The 21,655-nt window shown below is 37.1% G+C and overlaps 2 protein-coding genes across 6 annotated transcripts in view; one reads left to right on the top strand and one right to left on the bottom strand.

The window, feature by feature from the left end:
* LOC113107329 (mediator of DNA damage checkpoint protein 1-like) overlaps positions 1 to 21,655 on the bottom strand; it is a 198,893-nt gene that overhangs the window by 114,078 nt on the left and 63,160 nt on the right. The gene's annotated exons all lie outside the window — the stretch shown is intronic.
* The window catches only part of LOC113107336 (TBC1 domain family member 1-like), a 47,914-nt gene that overhangs the window by 13,314 nt on the left and 12,945 nt on the right, over positions 1 to 21,655 (top strand). For 3 of the 5 annotated variants that reach the window (XM_026269766.1, XM_026269775.1, XM_026269784.1), the window contains 12 exons: positions 2,573 to 2,860; positions 4,730 to 4,924; positions 7,303 to 7,392; positions 8,161 to 8,265; positions 8,443 to 8,575; positions 10,174 to 10,265; positions 10,820 to 10,936; positions 11,022 to 11,132; positions 11,345 to 11,431; positions 12,903 to 13,180; positions 15,544 to 15,680; positions 20,417 to 20,605. In XM_026269766.1, the coding sequence (XP_026125551.1) occupies positions 2,573 to 2,860; positions 4,730 to 4,924; positions 7,303 to 7,392; positions 8,161 to 8,265; positions 8,443 to 8,575; positions 10,174 to 10,265; positions 10,820 to 10,936; positions 11,022 to 11,132; positions 11,345 to 11,431; positions 12,903 to 13,180; positions 15,544 to 15,680; positions 20,417 to 20,605 (1,822 nt within the window). Of the gene's footprint in view, positions 1 to 2,572; positions 2,861 to 4,729; positions 4,925 to 7,302; positions 7,393 to 8,160; positions 8,266 to 8,442; positions 8,576 to 10,173; positions 10,266 to 10,819; positions 10,937 to 11,021; positions 11,133 to 11,344; positions 11,432 to 12,902; positions 13,181 to 13,539; positions 13,639 to 14,588; positions 14,709 to 15,543; positions 15,681 to 16,931; positions 17,089 to 20,416; positions 20,606 to 21,655 lie in introns of those variants that run through there. The other 2 variants (XM_026269801.1, XM_026269792.1) reach the window with 2 other exon arrangements.

Below are 21,655 nucleotides of genomic sequence, written 5' to 3'. Positions count from 1 at the left end.
AATTACTTTGTGTCTTCATTTTAAATAGATTAACTATTGTTTGATGATGGTCAACTAGTTTTGGTTGTCTTTGTGCATTCTTAAAGGGATAGTAAACACAAAATTACAAATTACGTAATTTATTGGCATTTATATATTTAGCAATATCTTTTATTCAAAGCAACATACAAAAGAGGAACATAGAAGTTTGGCAAAGAATATTCGTAATGCACAATGTCAGGTTTCTTAGACAACTAGATTAGTAAGCAGGCTAGAGAATCGAAGAAATGCAGAGAAAATGTTTTTTTTTTTTGAGTGTGAGTATGTTTGTGTGAAAGTGTATTGGTTTTTAGAGTGTGGGGTCTTCATTTTCTCACCCTTATGTTGTTTCAAACCTGTATGACTTTCTTTGATATTTTGAAGATTGTTGTTATCCAAATAGTTTTGGTTCCCATTGATTTCCATTTTATGGTCAAGTGAATATAATGAAAGTCAATGGGAACTGAAACTCTTTAGTTACCAACATTGTTCAAAACATATTCATTGGTGTTCCACAGATAAATTAGAATATTTGAATGGACTATCCCTTTAATGCTTTGATTTGGCAACCAGTCGTTCAGGCAACCCATCATCTAGTGAATTTAGCTTCTCCCTATTTGTTAAATGACATTTTTCATTCTTGCCAATGCCAACCCAACCCAACATGCAAAACTATTCAAGGAAGAGAATGGCTGGTCTGAATGAATAGTTTTCTTCAACTAAATCAGTTGCAGCATATTTAAATGGGGTGTCTCCAAGTTTTGGGGTCACTGCACATACAGTCAGCTGTAGAAGCCTACTATAAAGTTCACTGTGTCCCATAAAAGACCATCCAAAGTGGTCGCAAGTAATAAATATACAAGAATCAGTAGATTGTGGTAGAACTACATTGACTTCCTGGACACAAGCCTGTCACATTCAGTTCTTATGAAACAACTCCAAATTGAGCTTGTGCTATAGCCTAAGGTATTTTCCCAAGGTTCGCTGTTTTTCTCTTGGGCCAGCCTGTTTGGCTTTTTGTTTTTTCTCTTTTCTTTAGACGTTGCTGAAATAGACTTAGCTCCGCATACCAGTGAATTAAAGATATGATAAGCAGAAAAATAACCAGCTGCAGCATTAAGCTTAGATGGATTCTACTGCCCTTTACAATGAGGTGACCATTTGTGCAGTGTCAGTAAACTATATTTGAAGCAGTGTTATTTTAATACCGGATTTGTCAATCCAAAAATGAAGCCATAAATTACTCATCCTGAAGTCATTCTAGGTGTATATGACTTTCTTCTTTCAGACGGATTCAGTTGGAGTTATTTTAAAAATTGTCTACAAACCTAGCAACTTTTTGGGATGAACCTTATCTATGATTAAGTTGGGAGATTTCGGCAGCACTGCCCCGCAAGTGTGAGGTCTGACTTTCCCAGAGCAGTGTTGTCTCTCTCTGTGTCTGTTCTGTGCAGTGAGCGGCAAAGAAGCATTGCTTTCAGCTAACCGTACCGCAGCCCGACAACAGCGTTTCCAAGCACCTGTTGCTTACTGATTGTTAGGAAATACGAGCATAGTTCGTCTGTTAATATTACACACTTTTTTTTGTTTTTTTGTTTGTTTGTTACTCGGATGCAGGCAGTGCACTGCATGAGACAAAAAAGGAGTATAGCCAAAACCACCGCATAGCCACTCAACATGCATCTACTGTACATGCATGTCGATTTTATCAGACGATGCATACCCCCCCCCCAGCTACTAATAACATTGTGAGGAAATTGAAGTGTGGCTTAATTGTTCATCTGTCATGTTTCTCAGCATGAAATTAATTTTCGAAAGTGATAATGTTTTGCAAGTCATGGTTTTAGGCAGTGATTGTGTGTCTGTCACACCATCACTGCTGCTGAAGTTTATACAGTAGTCCTGAACGCTCCTCTTCTGTAGTGACATTTACACTCAGATTTTCCTCTGGAAAGTAACTCTGGCAGTTTATGAAATCATGTTTCCTCCAGCAGCTATCACACTAGCAATGATAAAATACATATTTCTCCAAAAACTGCTATTCATTTTCTTTATGTTTCTTTATGCTAATCAGTGTTTCTTAATGTTGAAAAATAAATAATGCACTCTTAGTGCTAAATACATACAAATTGGAATTCCCCAAAGCAAGCAGTTTTTAAAAGAACTATTTTGTATAGTATAATCTAAGCTATAAAGAACTATAAAGAAACTTCTGTGCAATGGAAAGTTTCCATTGATGTTAAAGGTTCTTCATGAGCCATCAAAGAACACCAAGCAGAGGCGCCCAAACATTTTAATATGAAAGGCCAAAAATCCAGCTTGATTGAGGGGTGCAGGTCAAATGTTAGTGTTGCATTATATCCAACTATATGACTGTATATGTATATTTTTATGTAATATGGCATAATCAACAGTCATCACCAACTCTGGCCCATGGACCCTAATTTGGGCATGTGGCTGACTAAGAATAGGGCATTTCTACAGTGACACTGGTAACTGAAAACTTTCCCTCATGTCACTTGTGACCTCATTCACGTGTACATTTGTCCTCCAGGTTCCAGAGATTATCAGCACTCTCAGACAGGCTGGCAAAAGTTCTGCTCGACAAGAAGACACTCCTTCATCTCTGCCTAGCAATGGTCAGCCAGAAGACTCCTACTCCACGGCTGATGCAGCAATAGCCTTCGCGAAGAAGTTTGAGGTGTTGTTCTGTGGGCGAGTGGTGGTGGCCCATAAAAAAGCACCACCTGCACTGATAGACGAGTGTATTGAGAAGTTTGGACGTGCCAGCGTCACAGGATCACTAGCAGCGGGCATCAGACGGGCGTTCTCACTCAATCAGGTTACACTCAACATTCATGCTTTTGGATTCTTAACCTAAAACTAGATTGTGGATATACTAGATTTAACATTTGAGATCTTTTCTGACTCTTCATTGATGTAGAAAATACTGTGTGTTGTGAATGTTGCTGATTTTCTTAGGTATAAGCTAGGGATGCACCAAATATTCGGCCACCTAAAATGTAAAAAAGAAAGACGTTTATCACTGAAACAACATGGCCGAAATGTTGTAATGACGCAAACAGAAACCGCGACCTGCACATGCACTTGCATAGCGCAGACCACGAGTTCCCCGCGACATTCACTTCACATCAGTGGGTCTTAATAGAGAACATCCTCTCTCTTCTTGCCCTTTTTGAGCAGGGCAAGAGATCAGCTCCTCTGATGCATCTGTAGCGGATGTTATTCCTTTAATCGCAGCACTAAAGCATCTCCTAACAAAGAGATTGAGACGGACCACGGAGTGAAAACAAAGAAAAGTACACTCTTATAGAGTTTCACTTATAGGTTTCACTGAGATCTATTCAGATCCTTTGCACTTCATGGCGACTATACTTGATTCGCGCTATAAAGACCATTACTTGGAGGGGCATGCACCCTTGTTTTCTGATATGTTCAGTGAAATCCTGCAAAAAAGTGCCTCAAATAATAATAATACGTATGCTATTCTGTTCTTAAGCTACTATATATGAGCACAACCGCTCAACAGCTAGATGGTTATCTGTCTGAAGTCCCCAGCCCCAGAACTGATAACCCTCTTGCCTACTGGAGAAGTAATGCACTTTCCTGTAGTAGTCCTACAGAGAAAAATTTCAAATGCACTTGACCTAAATGCAGTTTGTTTTTATGAGAGAACATTTCATTTTAAAACCTTTCTGCAGGCCAGTAGGCCTGTACATTATTATTTAATACACACATGAGTGGGGTCAGATTTTAGTAAAAAATTTATTTTATACTGTGCATTGTTGAAATGTGCTTAATAAATATTTGCATAAATTGTAATTGATTTATTCTTTGAAACTTCAGTATTAATTTATGCAATTGCAATGCCTTGGTTTTAGTAAAGTTAGTACACATCATAGCAATAAATGCAATGGTACTCATAATTGGCATAATTTATTTCGGTGTTTCAGTTTTCGGCCTTGGTTTATTCTTTTTCGATTTTCAGTTTCAGCCAATAATTTTTATTTCGGTGCATCCCTAGTATAAGCTTATTCAAATGTTCTTCTTTGTTATGTTAAGTTTCAAGATCTTTATTGTCATGTATTAGGTACAATGAGATTCTTCTTTTGTTATCTAACTTCGAGAAAGACGGGGTAGAGGTGAAACAGACAATAAGTTACAAAGACAAAAGAATATACAATAAAGTACAAGACGATATAAAAGAATATGCAGTAAAGGACAAAACGGTACAGCAAAAAATAAATACACAATGAATTAATGAACAGGAGAATTCATATGCAGTAAAAAAAAATATATTTTAATATTAGAGCTTTCAATCTATTAAATTCATTTGATCAAATACATTTTATGTTTGCAAACTGCAGAAAAACATTCAAGTTAATGATTACTCCAATAATTAAATAATAAAACATCTCTTCCACACTCTGAACTTAATCTGTCTAGTCTAACCATTTTTCTATTATTTTTTTATTTATTATATTGTTACATTAAATAACATAATCTATACTTTTAATGTCAATTGTGTACATTTTCTTATATTTAAATAAAAATATTTCATATGAAAATATTTCATATCCAATTTTTCCACCATCATCCTCTTTATCTTGAAATACTATTATTATTATTTTAAAATATATATTTTTTAATCATATTTTGTCTTTAACAGATAATTATGCTTGACTTTCAGGTGGTGAATGGAACAAACGAGGGAGCAGATGGAGGAGGAAAGCGAACTCTGTTTTTGAAAAGAGATCAGACTTTTCCGTTTCTGCAGGCATTGGATGAGAACGGCCTCTCACCGGAGCTCCAGCGACGGGCCGCAGACGGAGCCACTGGGGTCCAAGCTACTAGCCTCCAGGAGAACAGAACCATGCTGTTCATGGTGAGTGACGCACACACTCCCCCTCGCACATGTGCCATTATAAACACCTGATCCAGAGGCAGGACTGTGCTGGTATAATCATGCATCATTATATGATGATTCTTTTTCTCATTAGATTGTATCCATACTTTAGTTTAGATAAAAGCAAATAAGCAAACTGGTGTCTTAATGTTTGTTATCGCTTGTACTGTTATTGTGAGTTCCTCACTGAGGTCACTACAGCTCTTACATCTTTGTTTAGCCCAGAAACCTCTTTAGACATCTCCTGAAGGTTTTCAAAAGAGCTCGTCTTAATAGTTTTCCGTAGAGATATAAAGTGCATGTTGACAGCATTATGCCTGTGTGCATGCATGTTCATGTATAGACATTTGAGCAGGCGTTTATCTATCTGTATGTGGCTCTTTTATGGTCATAGCACTACGAGGCACCAATCAAATGTTCTTTATGGTCTTACACTCATTTCACCCTTGCTCTCTCTCATTCTCTGTCGCTCCGACTTTGAATTCCATGTTCCTCCACCCGAGTGGAGTGTGAGATGGTCAATGTTGTTGCTTGAAGGACACGGTGATTGTCATTAAACAAGTCTGTGCTAAAACCATCACTGTCTCTTTTCAAACAAATCAATTACAGCCCAACTAGAATTTGTACACAAATCATACATGAGAAATGGTGCAGTAACCGTGCATATCATTATTGTTTTTATGAGCCATTACACTCAGATAGATGTCACAATAGGGATTTACTGTAGATGGTATTTTAATTAGGCACTGCAACAATACCCAACACATCAATACAAGCTTCATTATGTTTCTAATTAGTTAAGTTAGAATAATTAACTAAGGATTTGTTGTAGTTTGATTGGTGCACATGAACATGTTAGAGGTTGCACACTTTCATATTGTTATAGTCTGAACCAAAAGCTTAAAATGCGGATTGTGCTGTGTAATTTATTGTTTAAAGATACAATCGGCAAGCTACACATTGTGTTGGCCAAATCTGATCAGCACTTCCTGTTTCTCAGACTGACAGGAAGCTGTCAGCTCCTCAGCAGGAAATGACCTGGCAATAATGATGAGCTTCACAGTTAACAATTTTTGAATAAACACTAAATTGCCTGCGACAGCAGCCCTACTTTTATGAATTTACATGGTCACTCTATTGGCCACTATGTTCCAGTTTTATTTATTTGGTCTTTTCTTGATAAGGAAGTCACACCTTTGTGTTGCGTGTGTGTTTGCTATTGTGTAATCACCATGGGGAAAGAAATGCTCACACATGGTTTGTTCATGTTCTCTAAAGATGTGAATAGTCTGTGATCTTGTTCACAGTGACAGGATAACTTGTGCCCATAAATCAGAGCTGTGTTTCCTGCACTCTTTTCGGTGGCTGTGCTGTAAAAGAAATGATTTTAGCTGAGTTGTGAGTTTGTAGTTTGAATGGAAATGAATTATTATGTAGGACCCAGTCACAAAGACAACACACTTTCACTGGCAGTATGCAGAAAGCAAACATTCGTCATGATCAAACTATTTCAATGGTTCTTGAAATGATAGTTCATAAATTCAGCAAGAATTGCTCACTGGATCTGTCAGATATGTTTCTGAATATACATCTGTCATTTAATGACTAGGCAATGATTTTGATGCAGTTAATGGGATTTTTTTTAAAAAGGTACCAAAATTATTATTGTTTTGTTTAGAATATATGAAAGATAATTTGATGTACAGTCAGTCATTATCACAAATTGGTACCGTGACTCGAACCTGTGACCTTTGGGTTACAAGTCTGTCTCTCTTACCATTTGCCTCAATAATAAGTGATATGACTGTACAGTATCCCTTAAACACTTGTCTTGTTCATCTAGGCCCAAAGCTGCTTGCTAGGCACTGTTTTCTTCTTAATGAGCTAATAAAATATTTTAGCTCAAATCAATATTTTGTGTCTAATTATTTTATGTATGTAATAAGTGGCTTTGCTTCTCATCATGTTTCTGATCACCCTGTATTTATACCCTTAAACAAGACAACACATTGCTCTCAAATCAATGACCTGAATGAATGATTGCTCTGTGTATCTAAAACTATCATCTGTAGTACTACTGAGGGTCAAATCTAGTGGTTACACAGATGTCTAGTCTCATGGAGCAAATATGTGCATGGTCATCTAGTGAAAACACAAACACTGATTTGAATTACAGACATGATATTAACTCTGTAAAGCAGCCTCGGCTCGGACATCACTTAGTCAGCATCCCAGGAAGAGCTAGCATTAACCACATTAATGCAAATGTTTACTCTACACAAAGATAATTTCACCTTCCATCCTTTGTACCTACACACATCCATATTCATTTATGAATGTACTTCTGTCTGTTGCAGATTGGCTGCTCTCAGATCTTTCTTGTGAGTCCTGACACTAAGAAGGTGGCCATAGAGAAGAGCTTCAGAGAGATTTCCTTCTGTTCTCAGGTCTGTTCTGTCTTGTTGATGCTGAGCTGCAATTAATTGACTCACGTCAACATAATGACGTTTTTTCAAATAGAGATCTGATCACCGATCAGACATGATTGAGCAGGAACTCGGGCTAACTGAGTTCAAAACATAATTAAAATGGCTTAAACAAAAGCTGAAAAGAAATCAGCCCTTTGTCTTCGCACTTGTCCAGACCTGTTTTCAAAGTATTTTTATTCACATGCTTGAATGTAGTATTTACACATATATTTGCCAAGTCAGGTTTTACAGCCTGTAAGTGGGTGCTTCACACTATTAAATGTTTCTGTTATATAAAAAACATATTTTTTCAATGCATATGAATGAAGAAATTAATGTTTTTATTAATCAAGGATGTATTAAACTGACCAGAAGTGACACTCAAGACATTTAGACATCTATTTCAAATAAGTGCTGTTCTTTTGAACATTTATTAATTATAGAATCCAAAAAATATATATCGTTTCCATAAGAACAGCACAACAGTTTTCATAATCAGAAATGTTGCTTGAGCAGCAAATTAGAATGCTTTTTAAAAACTGGAGTTAAAATATATTCAAATAGAAAACAATTATTTTAAATGGTAATAATATTTCGCAATTAATTTGTATTGCAGTTTGCCCAAATAAATGCAAACTGAGTGAGCTAAAGAAATTGTTTCAAAGATATTAAAAGGCCATATTGACTGCATCTTTTGAACAGTAGTTTAGTTGTGTCCCCAATTAATTTTTCTTTTTCTTTCTTTAGGGTATCCGTCACGTGGACCACTTTGGCTTCATATGCAGGGAATCGGTGGAATGTGGAAGTTGCCAGTTTGTTTGCTATGTTTTCCAGTGTGCTAGCGAAGCTCTGGTGAGAACCATGGTTAAATAGATGGAGGGCTGAATGCATTGTTTCAGTCTGAAGAACATATTCAGAATATTTTGCTGTAGAGCGGACAGAAATGTTGTGATGTTCTTGTTCAGTCAAGTGAGGATTGAAAATACTTAGTGTTAGAGCTCTGTGTCAGTGTCACTCTTTCGTGTTCAGGTGGATGAAATCATGTTGACTTTGAAGCAGGCGTTCTCGGTGGCCACCCTCCAGCAGAACAGTAGGACCCAGAGTCAGCAGTGTGACAGCTGTCCCCTGCAGCAGCTGCACAAACTGTGTGACAGAATAGAGGGTGAGATGTCTACCGTTTGTCATATCACTCATGTCTATCATGCTTTATCCCTGTTTCAGTCCGTTACTTAAAGAGCCAGTAAGATGAAAATTCTAAGCTTCCTATCACTGTTTATAAGTCCTGTACATTAGGTTTAAATCCATCCAAGGTTAAAAAACATTGTCATTTTGTCAAAATATCATTTTAAAATTACCTCAATTCTCAGAGATCCCCAAATGGTTCGCGCGAAGCTGTTCAAAAGATTCAGTTTCCTTAAACCCCACCTTTCGGTAGCATACTGTGTTCTGATTGGTCAACTGACATAGTCAGTTTTGATTGGTTGTTCCGCACATACCTCCACGGTAAACTATGCGTTAGCATCTGTTTGGGGTGAATTATGTCTTATTCCTCTCACCGCGAAGCAAACAGTAAAATAAAAAACTTGAACAGTCTCGCTGCTTTTTCTTCTGTGTGGGTGTATTCAAGCCGAGCGCTTCAGTTTGAATCTGAATAGCACGTAGCGCTGGGGCGTGGTCACATTAGATATAACAAGGGAGACATGAAAAACAGACATCGCGTTGTTTTCATATGGATTACTTTATCACAGAATATCTGTTAGCAGCACTTGTTTAGTTTTAAAGAAGACATGTCAAGCTTTCTATAGATATCTCTCTCATGTCTCTTCGTTGAGTATTCACGGAGTTACACTTCATTTTAATGACGTGTTTGTAAATGAAGATCAGCGCAGAAAGGCTGCAGACAGCACACATACTGATAAGACGCTCGGGAGAAAACAGACACATAACTTCATAATCAAACTTCGCGTTGTGATTCGGAGATGCTCGTTGTTCTAAATAAAGTTGGTAATGAACCCTCTTTTATGGCCAAACGCTTTGAAAATCCCGCCTTGAACTCACAGAGATTAGAAAAGCAGTCATCAGTGAAATGTTGTGAACACAACCAACAGAAGGGATTTGTTGTACTGCTCTTGTATGGTGTTAAAAATGAATTTTAGCTATTGGTTCTTCTGATCTTCATTATTTGGCAGTGAAAATAAAACAAACTTGCCTTTACAATTAAAAACACACTGTCTCCTCGACATGATGCTATCACACCAACCAGAGCGTCTGTCTGTGTGTCTGTGTGTGGGGGGGGGGGGCAGGTCAGAGTTCTGTTTCTCTCAAGACGGTAGGCGGAGATTATTATGCAAAGTGTTCCTAGTGACGTACATAGAGATGGGCAAAAGATTTGAAACCTATAACGACTCGTTTCAGTGATTCAGAGTCGACTCCTTACTTTAGAAGCCAATAACTTTATAAATCGTGTACTTTTTGGTTTAATTACTTTGCACATTGTTTACACTGATGGACAGCTACATCATACACTGTAATACAGGTCATTTTTGATTTCCCATCTGTGTGGCTCTTTAATGTTTCACACCTGTCAGAGGTCCTGAGTAACAAAGAGTCTAGTTTTTTGGCACTTCTCATCCCCCTAGTTACTATATACTTTCATTTTATGGAAAGAGCAGTGAGAGGAATGTCAGAGTATCTCTCTTTGGGTTCAATGGACCTGTGTTTGTTTGACTGTGCATGGCATGATTGGGTGTTTATGTGCAGGTCTTCATCCATCCAAAGCTAAGCTGGAACTGCAGAAGCATTTGGCAGGTCTGGACAATCAGGAGCAGGCAGCTGTGTTTGAAAGCACCACGGTGAGTTCAGTTATCCCAATCTTAAAACCGCTATAACACACTACACAAATTTGCTTTAGCTCCCCTGTTCTTAGGATTAAAGAGCGGCATTCAAAGAATTTGGGTGTTTTTTTCTTCAGAGGGTGTGACTGGTATAGATTAAACCAGTTTGTCAACTAGTGCAGCATTGTGAAACCTCAATCAAACCTGAATGACTGAACAACCCCATGAACGGATAGATATACTCAGAGTATTGCTTATCTATAATCTTGACTTTCAGACACAGGTTTATATTTAGTTTCAGCATCAAGGGGTGCAACAAATAGAAAGTTGCTTTTAGTTTACAATATTGATTTTAATATAATTTAATATAATTTAAATATACCCCCACATAACTTTTAAATACGTAATAGTGTGTGTGTGTTTGAAAAATAGTGTAAGAAGTTTACTGAATAAATTCCTTCTGCTCTCTGCTGGTCTCATTCCTCACTGACAGTGAGTGTGTTCTGTTACATCGATGGTGCCACCTTGTGGAAATGTGCAGAAATAAAATTTTTGCTAGTGTGTTTGAACAGAAAGCCAGGCCTAAGTCGGATCAGGAAGGGAACGAGTTGTTTGTGGCATGTCTAAGACAACTGTACGAGGAGAGACAAAAGACACACACTCACACACACAACGGACAAACAAAAAAGGTACACCTCTATTTAACACCTCTTATGGACTCCTTTATTTTGTCCGTGTACAATACTGAATGCATGTATGTGTTCGACTTCGCAGGAGGTTGCTGTGAATGTTGAAAGCAGTATCAGTTCGAGTCGTGTGCGTCTGGAGGAGTTCAAGACTAGAGCAAAAAGATCGTTCACAGAATCACTGGAGGGGATCTGGAAGGTATGCAAACATTTTATGCATTTTGGCCATATCTACAATTTTGACATGCTTCTAACATTAAAGAAACGCAGGCTTTGAGTAGAGTATTGGACATACAGTATGATTTGTAGGAAAGTATTCTGCTGCAGCTTCAGTAGGTCCAACTGAACAAATGAGCTAAACTCTAATACTGTTATGTAATTTATGGAAAAATGGATGTTTTTGTATAATAGGGCAGCAGTAAGTCCAAATCCCAGAGGGAGAACAGTGATGGAGAGAGCAACTCCTCCAGCTCCACCACACTGAACAGCACAAACCAGGTCTGCAGAACACCAGCATCTTCAATATGTTTTCTGTCATAATGTCATATACAATAAATTTGCAATGATTTTGATGGGGGGTCCACTTTTCTAAACGCTTACCAAGGCCACATAAGGCCAGGGATACTCCATCCCAAAATGAAAATGTTGTCATTAATCACTTTTTCCCCCATGTCGTTCAGAACCCGTGAAAGGTTTGTTTGTTGAAAGCCAAGTAAATTACACCGCCAATATCCAGAAAAGTATGAGAGACATCATCAGAATATTCCATCTGCCTTCAGTGGTTCAACCGCAGCATTATGACGCGAAGACAATACTTTTTGTACACAAAGAAATAAAAAATAATGACTTAATTCAACAATTCCTGTCCTCTTTTTCTCTCTGTTTCATCACCATAGCACCAGTCTGGAGAATCTGCACTGAATGCAGGAAGTGTACGCACTTTTGTATCAGCGGTGCCACAAGAATAAGTTTTTTACATATATTTACGTTTTGATTTGAAAGAAAACAGCGCAACCTTGTGTTCAGCTCATAATCTCCAAAATGGTGCTATGGTGATGTGGAGAGAAACAGACGAGAGGACATGTTAAATAAAGTTGTTATTTTAGTTTTCTTTGTGTACAAAAAGTATTTTCGTCTCTTCATAATGTTGCGGTTGAACCACTGAAGGCAGATGGAGTATTCTGATGATGTCTTTCATACTTCTGTGGACATTGGCGGTGTAATTTACTGGGCAGTGTATGGGACAGTTAAAAGCCTCCAGGTTTTCATCCAAAATATCTTAAATTGTGTTTCCGAAGATGAACAAAGCTTTTACGGGTTTGGAACGACATGGGGGTAAGTGATTACTGACAACATTTTCATTTTGGGGTGGAGTATCCCTTTGATTGGTTAAAGAATAAAGCAAAACAACCATTTGATAATTCAGTATATCTTAAAATGAATTTCTGTGATGAAAAGCAGCCGTTATTTCATGTGATCTTTCAGAAATCATTCAGGCTGAATTGGACTTCAAATGGACTTATCAATTTAATGCATCCTTGATGAATAAAATTATTAATTTCTTTAAAAAAATATATTACTGATCCCAAACTTTTAAACAGTAGTGTTAATGTAGATAAAATCAACTGTTGGTCACTTATTCTGCTTATTTTATGTTTTGTGCATAATTAGCCCATAACTAACCAGCTTAATGCTTTTATATAATTATAGTGTCAACAGCAATATGACTAAATGCATCAGTGTGTGCAAAACAAGAATACATTTTATTAGTGCTAATAATCACAATAATTAGAAATTTTCATTAGTTGAACTGTTTCACAGCTTTGTATTTCATGAAGTGGTTATAGAGCTACAGCTATCTGTCATATAAGATGTGTTATTCACACTTATAGTAAGTTATATTTAATGCTTTCAAAATAGCTTCTGTTTCAGCAAGATTGTTGACGTTCTTTTTTTATTTGGTTTTAAGGAAACATTGGAGGAGCCCCTCTGCTCTTTCCTTCCCTCCAGTCCACTCCGCTCCCACAGTTCCACAGGGGATCTGAAGCGTCTAGAAGGCTCAGTGGGAGGTCAGGAGGGTCCTGAGAGCCCGCCTCAGGGTTTTAGGAGACGCGCAAGCACAATTAGTCACTCTCCCATGCTGTCGACCTCTGAGGCGAGCCTTCCCCTACTACAACACACTGCCGCCACCAAGCCCAAACTGGTCCGACACTACTCCGTCAGCACAGATTCCCCACATCAGAGCAAGTGAGACTGTGTGTGTGTGTGTGTGTGTGCTAGCTGCTTCTTTTGATCACTGTGCATAGTTTGTGTTTATCCTAATTCAAATCACCAGTTGTTCATTCAAAATGCAACTGTGTTTTGTAGTGTTGCAAATAAAAGTTGAATATTTGCATTTGTAAATGCATGTACTCCGATGTCAGCAACAGACTCCTGTCAGTCACACACTTTAATACTGTTTCCAGTTCTTACATCATCACATTTTTTAGTCTGCAGTGCGAATACAGTTTGCTGTGTGCTTCACCTTTTTTATTCTGTGCATCTTTGCTTTTGTATCCCTTTGCACCCTACTTAATTTTTTCCCATCCTTTCTGTGTTTTCATCAGTCCTTCCTCCCCTCTGGCCTCTTCCTCTTCTGTGTGTCAGCGGCCTTTGAGGCCTCATACTATTGCTCTTGATCATTCTTCCCAGCCCCTCAAGCGGAGGTGAGGTGTTTGTATGTGTAGAACAGAGCTTTTTCACCCCTATAAAATTATTTTGTTTTCTGTTTTTATTTCCTCGGAAGTTCCTCTGAAAACAAATTGGACTTGCAGGCTGATTCTGAGTGTTTGGTTGTTGAGTATGCATTAGATGACCGTGATGTGGTCTAGTAAGACCTCTCTTTTATATCAGTACTGATGCCATGATCAATAGAAAACATCCCCTTCAAGAAAATACTGTCAGTTTTCTGTGGGCATTAATTGTGTCAATTCTGGCAGCTTTTGGAATGGGGTTCATTTGCATGGATCTGGGTTTGCCCACAGTTTAAATGAAAGTGAACATAATTTTAAAATAGCCTCCAAGTTGTTTTAGTTTACTTCTTATGATTGATCAGTTTATGTTTGCCTTTGTTTTAAGATTAGGTTTGCACAACAACATTGCTTCAGAATAGTGACATACTTGAATATTAAATAGTGGGCGGGTTTTATTTTAGAGCTCCGCCTCTCTGTCACTCATAACAACCTAAAGGTTAGAGGGGCGTGGTTAAGGATATTCTGCCCAAGCAGTCAAACTGACAGAATGAGTGCCTTTCTAAAGCAGAAGCAAATGTTCAGATTTTGGTTAAAGATTACCAAAACAAACTATTTTTCAAACAGTTGTCATTTTTGTTTACGTTTAAGCTTTTTATCTACTGTTTAGATTTTATATTTTATTTAAATTATTAGATTCATTTATCATAGAAAATTTAAAACATGAAATACCACACATTAAATTTGCCCAGCTGTTTGGTGAATTCACCTCAATGTTCCCAGTTCTGCTCCAACAAGAAGAACATAGATTTCGCTTTTGTGCTGGTTTCAGTCTAATGAGGCTATTCCTTACAGTCACTCTCTGTCTCACTCCTGTACTCTGTGGCCTCTCTCTCTCTCTTTCTTTCTCATGCTCTATCTCTCAGTCCATCAGGGCTGAGTGGCTTTAGAGCGAGATTACACTCCTCCTCCTCTGTTCCAAATTTCCTCAAATTTCTGGCCCCTGTAGTGGAGAGCGATGATAGCAGTGACTCTCAGAAGAAGAGGTACTCTGTTTCTTCTTTACTTTCTTCCAATCCATCTTTCCATTTTCCTGTCTTCCATCTCTGTTGTTTTTATGCACCTGCCACAGAGGCTGATGTGGTTAAGGACTCATTAGATAAGAAAATAGTACATTTTCTTGTAATGAATCAGTATGTGCTCAGAAAATCTAATAATTTAGTTGTTCCGCAGCTGTGTTTTTATAAATGCGTATTTTATTATATTTTTCAGAAGAAAAGCTTAGACTGTTAGCTTCATTTGTTAGCTAAGATGTTATGCTAATTTTGAAACCATAAAAAATGGATAGCCTAATCTTTGTGAATAAAACACAATGTCAGATTTAACATAAATAAATCACAACATTATAATGTACAAAATATAATAATACATTTTGGGATTTCCTAAAGATAATATTTAACAGTGCTGTATTAGTGTTTTTATAAATTAAGTGAGTGTCGGATAGTACCAGGGGTAAATAAAAAAATACATATACAAATATTAAATCATTAATATACTTTATTGTGCATATCAATTTTAATGTATAAAATTATGGAAAATATTAAATTATTATATACAAATCATTTCTGAAAAACACCATTATTACAGGGTTATTTCATATTATGAACACAATATCATATTTTAATAATAATAATTAAAAAAAACTCAAAATGCCACTAGTAATGAATCTGTCTAGGATTTTTTTTTTTGGTCTAGTTTTATCAACTTTCTAATTTAATTTGGCTCTACTCTGACACAAGTCTGTGACTACTGTCTGTCAGTGTGTGTATATATCTGTATGAATGGACACCTATGCTTATGTATTTGTATGTGTATGTGTAGTGACGTGGCGCCCCTGTCCAGTCCTGGAGTGGTGCGTGTCATTGGGGATGACAGTCCATCACGTAACCGGAGACACTCCTGGAGACAACAGATCTTCTTACGAGTCGCCACACCACAGAAGGGCTCAGACTCCAAAGGTAGCACCCTAATTAAATATACAAGTAGGGTACATTGATGCCAAACATAATCTACTATAGCAGGGATCCTCAAATATCACCCACGAGATCCACTTTCCTGAAGACTTTAGCTCTAACCATAATCAAACACACCGGAAAATACAAATCAGTGTCTTCAGGATCATTAGAAAATCACTGGTTTGTGTGTTTGATCAGGGTTGGAAATAAACTCTGCAGTGCATTGGTCCTCCAGGGCAAGATTTGAGGAACCCTGATCTATATCAACCGTACTGTACAGTGTACAGTGCAGTTAGTGCATCTACATGCCACTGTTACTAATGGTGTCCTGTAGGTGGCGCTCTTGCTGTTAATGATGTGCTAAGTGTGAATGAGTACGCAAACTGATAGCCTGCTTGGACTTGATGTTTCTTTTGGCAGAGAAACAGAATTGCAATGATTAGCACTTTACCCATTTCCTCCGCACTTAGCTTTTCTTGACCTGTTTTATGTCTTTTTTGAACTGGCAGAACAGCAAATGAGGTCTGTTATTTTGAAGTTGGTGGCTCATTAGACTTGTTAATATCAGATGTCAAAACACCCTTCAGGTGTGCGTGTTAATGAGAGAAATGATCATTAATTATCCACACTCTTGTGTAGCTCATTAGGCCTAAAAAAAGGGTTATAACAGTTCTTACACACTACAAATTGCCTGTTTTAATGGCCATCAATGTTGAAGTTAATGGGAATTTCTTAAAGGGATTGGTTCATCTAAAATGAAAATGATCATTTTCACCTTCATGTCATTCCAAAGACTTTTATTCAGCTCCGGAACAAAAATAAAGATTTTCTTTAAAAGGATCTTATTATTTTTGTCAATGCTTTTGAAAGTGTATGTATTCAACATTTTGAAGCTTCAAAAAGTACATAAAAACATTATAATAATAATGCAAATGAAACAAGTGGTTTAATCCAAATCAATGATTGGGGCAGATGTGAACAGCGCCTGTGAGGACCTCAGAGTACACAAAAAAGCCTTTTCATAGGAAAGGCTCCAAATGATCAGCCACTTATCAGAGCCAGCTGATAATCATTTCTTCTGATTCAATATGAGGTCTCAGGGGTGTCAAACTCAATTCCTGGAGGGTTGGTGCCCTGCACAGTTTTATTCCAACCCTGCTCCAACACACATAGCATGTAGTATTTGATTAGTTGGATCAGGTGTGTTTAATTGGGGTTGGATTTAAACACTACAGGGCTCCGGTCCTCCAGAAATCAAGTTTGACACTCCGATGCAAACCGACCATATTTTTCTGCTCTATGAAGCGAGCATGCTGACACTGTGAGATGCTTTTGTATTGTACTTTTTAAATAAGTCCCCTACAAACACAACATAAAAAGCAGACACGGCAAAATGGTAGCAGAAACAAATGTAAGTAAAAATGATATTATGAATAACCTACACAATTAAACAGGAGGAAATGTAATATATATATAAAGACTTTATTTTGAAAGTATTATAAATCGACTGATGAAATGAAACAATAATGTTACCTTGAATACTAGTAATTCAACAAATTCACATAGTTTAATTATGCTTTGTTTACTTAAACCTATTGGCTTAATTTGACTTTAACCAAATATCTACCTTGGATGGGGACAAAAAGTGTGTAAATAAAAGACCTGGGTGGGTCTCTATTGTACAGTCTACTCTGGAAAGAAGGATATAAAAATGAATGACAAAAGCATTTTGGTGTGTTCATAACACTGATCTAACAGATAGCTTCAGAAGAATTAGAATATAGGCTACAAGACTACTTGTTTTATGGTTTATGGTGGTTACAAATAATTCAAAAAGGTGTTTTTGAGAAAGTTTAAAATAAAGTTACAGTTTGGAGAAATAAGGTTACTGTTTTGACAAAGTTTCAAACACGTTGTGTTTTTCTTTAAAGCAGAAGTAGGCATGTGTACAGTAGTGTGGACTATGTTTGTGTATTCAGTTAAAAGGTGTCCAGTATCTGATTCTGGAGAACTGACCTTCTTTTTGATTACGGAAAAAAAAGTACATGTTGATGTATGTGCAGTAATATGAGTACACTTCCTTAAAGTAGAATGCGTGCCAAGAGCGCTGTTGTTGTATGAGTGTGTTTCTGTATATTTGGGTGTGTCTTGATAAGTGTGTGTCTGAATGAAGTAATTCTTGTATTAATGAGGTAACGTGTGTGTTGGGTGTGGCGTTTTACAGGAGGTCATGTTGACAGACATCTACAGGAAAGAACCGGCCTTATTGACCCACTTACATGTGTGTGTTTGCACACTCGCAAGGCGTTGGTCTGGGCAGAAACACCACTTATGTACAGAGGGAGTGGCCAGTCCGGGCTAGTGCACTAGTGCACCTAACTTTTTTTTCTTAGGTGCACCAGCACAAAAGTTAGGTGCACCCAAATTTACGACTGCAGCGCATTTAACACCGCAGTTTTACAAGTTCACTTTTTTTTAAAACCGCTGTCCATATAGACAATATTGACTTGTAGCCTAAATGATTAACTAACAATCTGGTCAACATAATGTTCTTTATTTGAAGCACAATACTACAAGAAAGGTAACTTAGTGAAAAAGTAATGACCAAATTGGTCGCACTCTAGAGCCCTGCCAGTGTGTGTGTTTGTGTGTTGGCAGAGGGAGTGACAGATACACTCAAACACATGTGCTACTCCACCCCACTGTAACTGGTGTGTGTACAATTCCTAACAGGAAATTTTTTGTTTTGTTTTGAGAAGTTGTGCTGAAAAAGTCTTGAATTATGCCATGCAGAGATATTGACTGACAAAGACCAAGTGTGTGTATGTGACATTGACTGACAAAGACCAAGTGTGTGTGTGTGTGTGTATGTGACATTGACTGACAAAGACCAAGTGTGTGTGTATGTGACATTGACTGACAAAGACCAAGTGTGTGTGTGTCTGACAAGTTGTACTTGACTTGTATGTGACAGTGTATGCAGGAATCTCAAGAATTGGCTGGGAATTAAGATCTTTGCCCATCTGCCATTTTTACACACACACACACACGTGTGTGTATATATAATTACTTTTATGCATTTAGCAGACGCTTTTATCCAAAAAAAACTTTAATTGCATTCAGGCTAACAATTTTCTCCTAATATGTGTTCCCTGGCATTCGAACCCCCAACCTTGCGCTTGCAAATGCAATGCTCTACCACTTGAGCTACAGGAACAAACACCTTTATATATTTGTAAATCTTGTAACCCTTACTGTAATCTTGAAAAGCTGTTCAGTTAGAGTTGGTGATAAACATTTCTAAAGCGTTTATATTTCTTCAGATGAGCTGAGATGTCAAATTAGAACTGCTGTCTGAACGTCAACATTTAAATGCAAATCAATTTATGACTTTTTTTTTTTTTTTTCTTTTTGTCTGTTTTGATCTGTGGGTGGGAAGAGGACTAAACTACAGCAGGTTTAGACAAGCTTTGGTTTTGTACAGCGTGTTACAGGAGTAAAACCCGGAGTTAAAGAAAGATCTAAAGTGTGTGGGTGAATGCCATTTTATTTCAGCACTCTGATTTGATTTTTCTTTTCCTTGTAATTGTGCAGCACTATCAGGTGATCTCAGTCTGTATATATACCACAAATAAAAGAACACTTTATTTTTCTTTATGCACTATTTCTCATTTTGTTAAGAGGGTAGTTTGAGGTCTCGCATCCGCCCTATAGTTTGGGTGGTGTTCATTTAACACCTCTGCCTGTGCGTATGGACACTTGTATTTGAGTGTATTTCTGTGTGTTTTGTGGTTTGCTCTTTTGTTAAGTGTTAATTTTTGCAAACATGAGAGAAAATTACACAATCTTGTGGAGAAGACGTGCTGTTATCCAACTCACCTGCCCTTTATCAAAGTGGGGGGAAATCACAGACATATTTCAGGTTCTTTTAGCTTCATCTTGTACTATGAGGGCATGTTAATTGTACATATTCTTTCAGTAGTTACAGATGTATGAATCAAAACATGTATTTAGTGTAAGCCTATAAACCTTTATCTGAATCATTTTAAGCTTACATTAATTATTTTTTTATCAGTAAAAATTAATGGTGATGTTGGCAATTCATGTAGGTGTCATTGATTTAGTGAAGTTTGTGTTTAAAAGAACTTGGTCAAAATGTTTATCTTAGCGAGACTTCGTAAGTCTTAAAAATTAAAATTTAAGTAGTAGGCCTATTATTTGACCTTTCATTACTTTTTTTTTTAAGTTTCTGAACATTTTACATTTAATGCTTTATTCTAATGTTTATTTTTTATCTTTTCTCATATTGTTTGTCTTTTTGTTTATCATTTCTGTCTTTATTTCATTACCGTAGAAAAACTTTTTATATGAACTATAATCATATGTGATGTCACAGGGAATTTTGGGAATGTTTTTTAATTGTGAATTTAATAGCAATTTATAGATTCATAGTTTTTACAACCATAAATTCTGCACTTATTTTGTCATAAAATGTTATCCATTTACAGTTTTCCACTTTATGTTGGAAGTGTAATGATGTGGTTTCAAAAAAATAGAAACCTACCACAATTCAGAATTACAAAACTTAGTTTGTATTAGTATTGATTGCCGAAGTCATGATATAATGACAAACATCTTGGTTGATTATATAGATGTTTGCAGCTATTGCTGGTAATTTATGTAGTTCATGTAAGTGATGTTAATTTTGTTCTGTTGTGACAAACTATATTGTTTTTCAGAATCCACCTTAGAGGTTGGCAGCAGAATGGCGCTGGGAGGTGGAGTTGGGGGCGGGGACAGCAACATGGGGGCGGTGCCAGAGGAGAGAAGAAAAAGGAATGGGGTGGAGCTAAGAGAGCTATGGAGGAAAGCAGTTCTTCAACAGATTCTCCTGCTGCGGATGGAGAGAGAGAACCAGAAATTACAAGGTGAAACACGTTCACGTGCAGTAACTATTATCACTGTGAATACTGTCAGTTCAGCATACAAATGAGTAGAGGTTGATACAGGTTTTTGACTGGCAGATGAAGATATTTAGAAATCAGGGCAGCTGATGGTCGATATTTAATATTGATTTTGTTGGTTAATATGTTTGGCCAATTTAGTTTTTTCTCCCCATTCATTTCGTAAAATTGAGTTTGAGAAAATTTGTATTTTAAGGTACAAGATTGTAAGGTGCATTTTAATTTTGAAACGTGAAGCACTCATTTTATTCAACAAAATATAATCCTTTTGGATGATGCCATCATCCATCACCGATGGCTGATGGACATAACAATGTAGTGATGTCCTCACCCCCCACCCCCCCCCCCCCATTTTGAATGCACGATCGCTTTCGAGATCCACGATCTCACGTATACTATTTATTCCATTGTTTCTCAATTCCAGTCCTCACCCCCCCTCACCTGCCCTAAGTGTAGAGCTGCACGATTAATCGTTAAAAGATCGCGATCTCGATTCAGACACCCTCTCGATCTCATTTCTTAAAGACAACGATTCCCCGAGTCTGTTAAACCTTTGACAAAGTCTTACCGGATCATTCAAATCCGTGCGCGCACTGCCGCTGACACAGAGAGAGCTCTTACCATGTTTGGTTAAGAAACATCTTCACAAACAGTCTTTTCAACTACACAGTATTATATCTGTCTTACAGTCATTTATATTATCACAGAAATACTGGGATAAAGTTTATAGTTTAAATATAAACATTGATGTCTATATGGCAGCGATCAAAATATAACATCCCCTTTTGAAAGTACTGCGCTTTAAATAACGTTTGTGTCGATTGCATTGTTTCACCAATATGTGGCGACAAGTGTCTTAATTTATTTGTCAATGAATTAATTTTTCATTCAAGAGAATCGTTCAAAAACGCTGATTCATCCAGAAATGAAACAAGTGTAGTAGGTTTATGAGTGAGTCGTTGAATCAGTGATCTAAACAACTTTTTCATCATTCTAATATTAAAAAAACTGGGG

The sequence above is a fragment of the Carassius auratus genome, chromosome 1 (genome assembly GCF_003368295.1).
Source record: "Carassius auratus strain Wakin chromosome 1, ASM336829v1, whole genome shotgun sequence".
NCBI classification, from domain to species: domain Eukaryota; kingdom Metazoa; phylum Chordata; class Actinopteri; order Cypriniformes; family Cyprinidae; genus Carassius; species Carassius auratus.
Note: the sequence above shows the minus strand (reverse complement) of the source record. Positions and strands in the feature narration are given on the sequence as shown.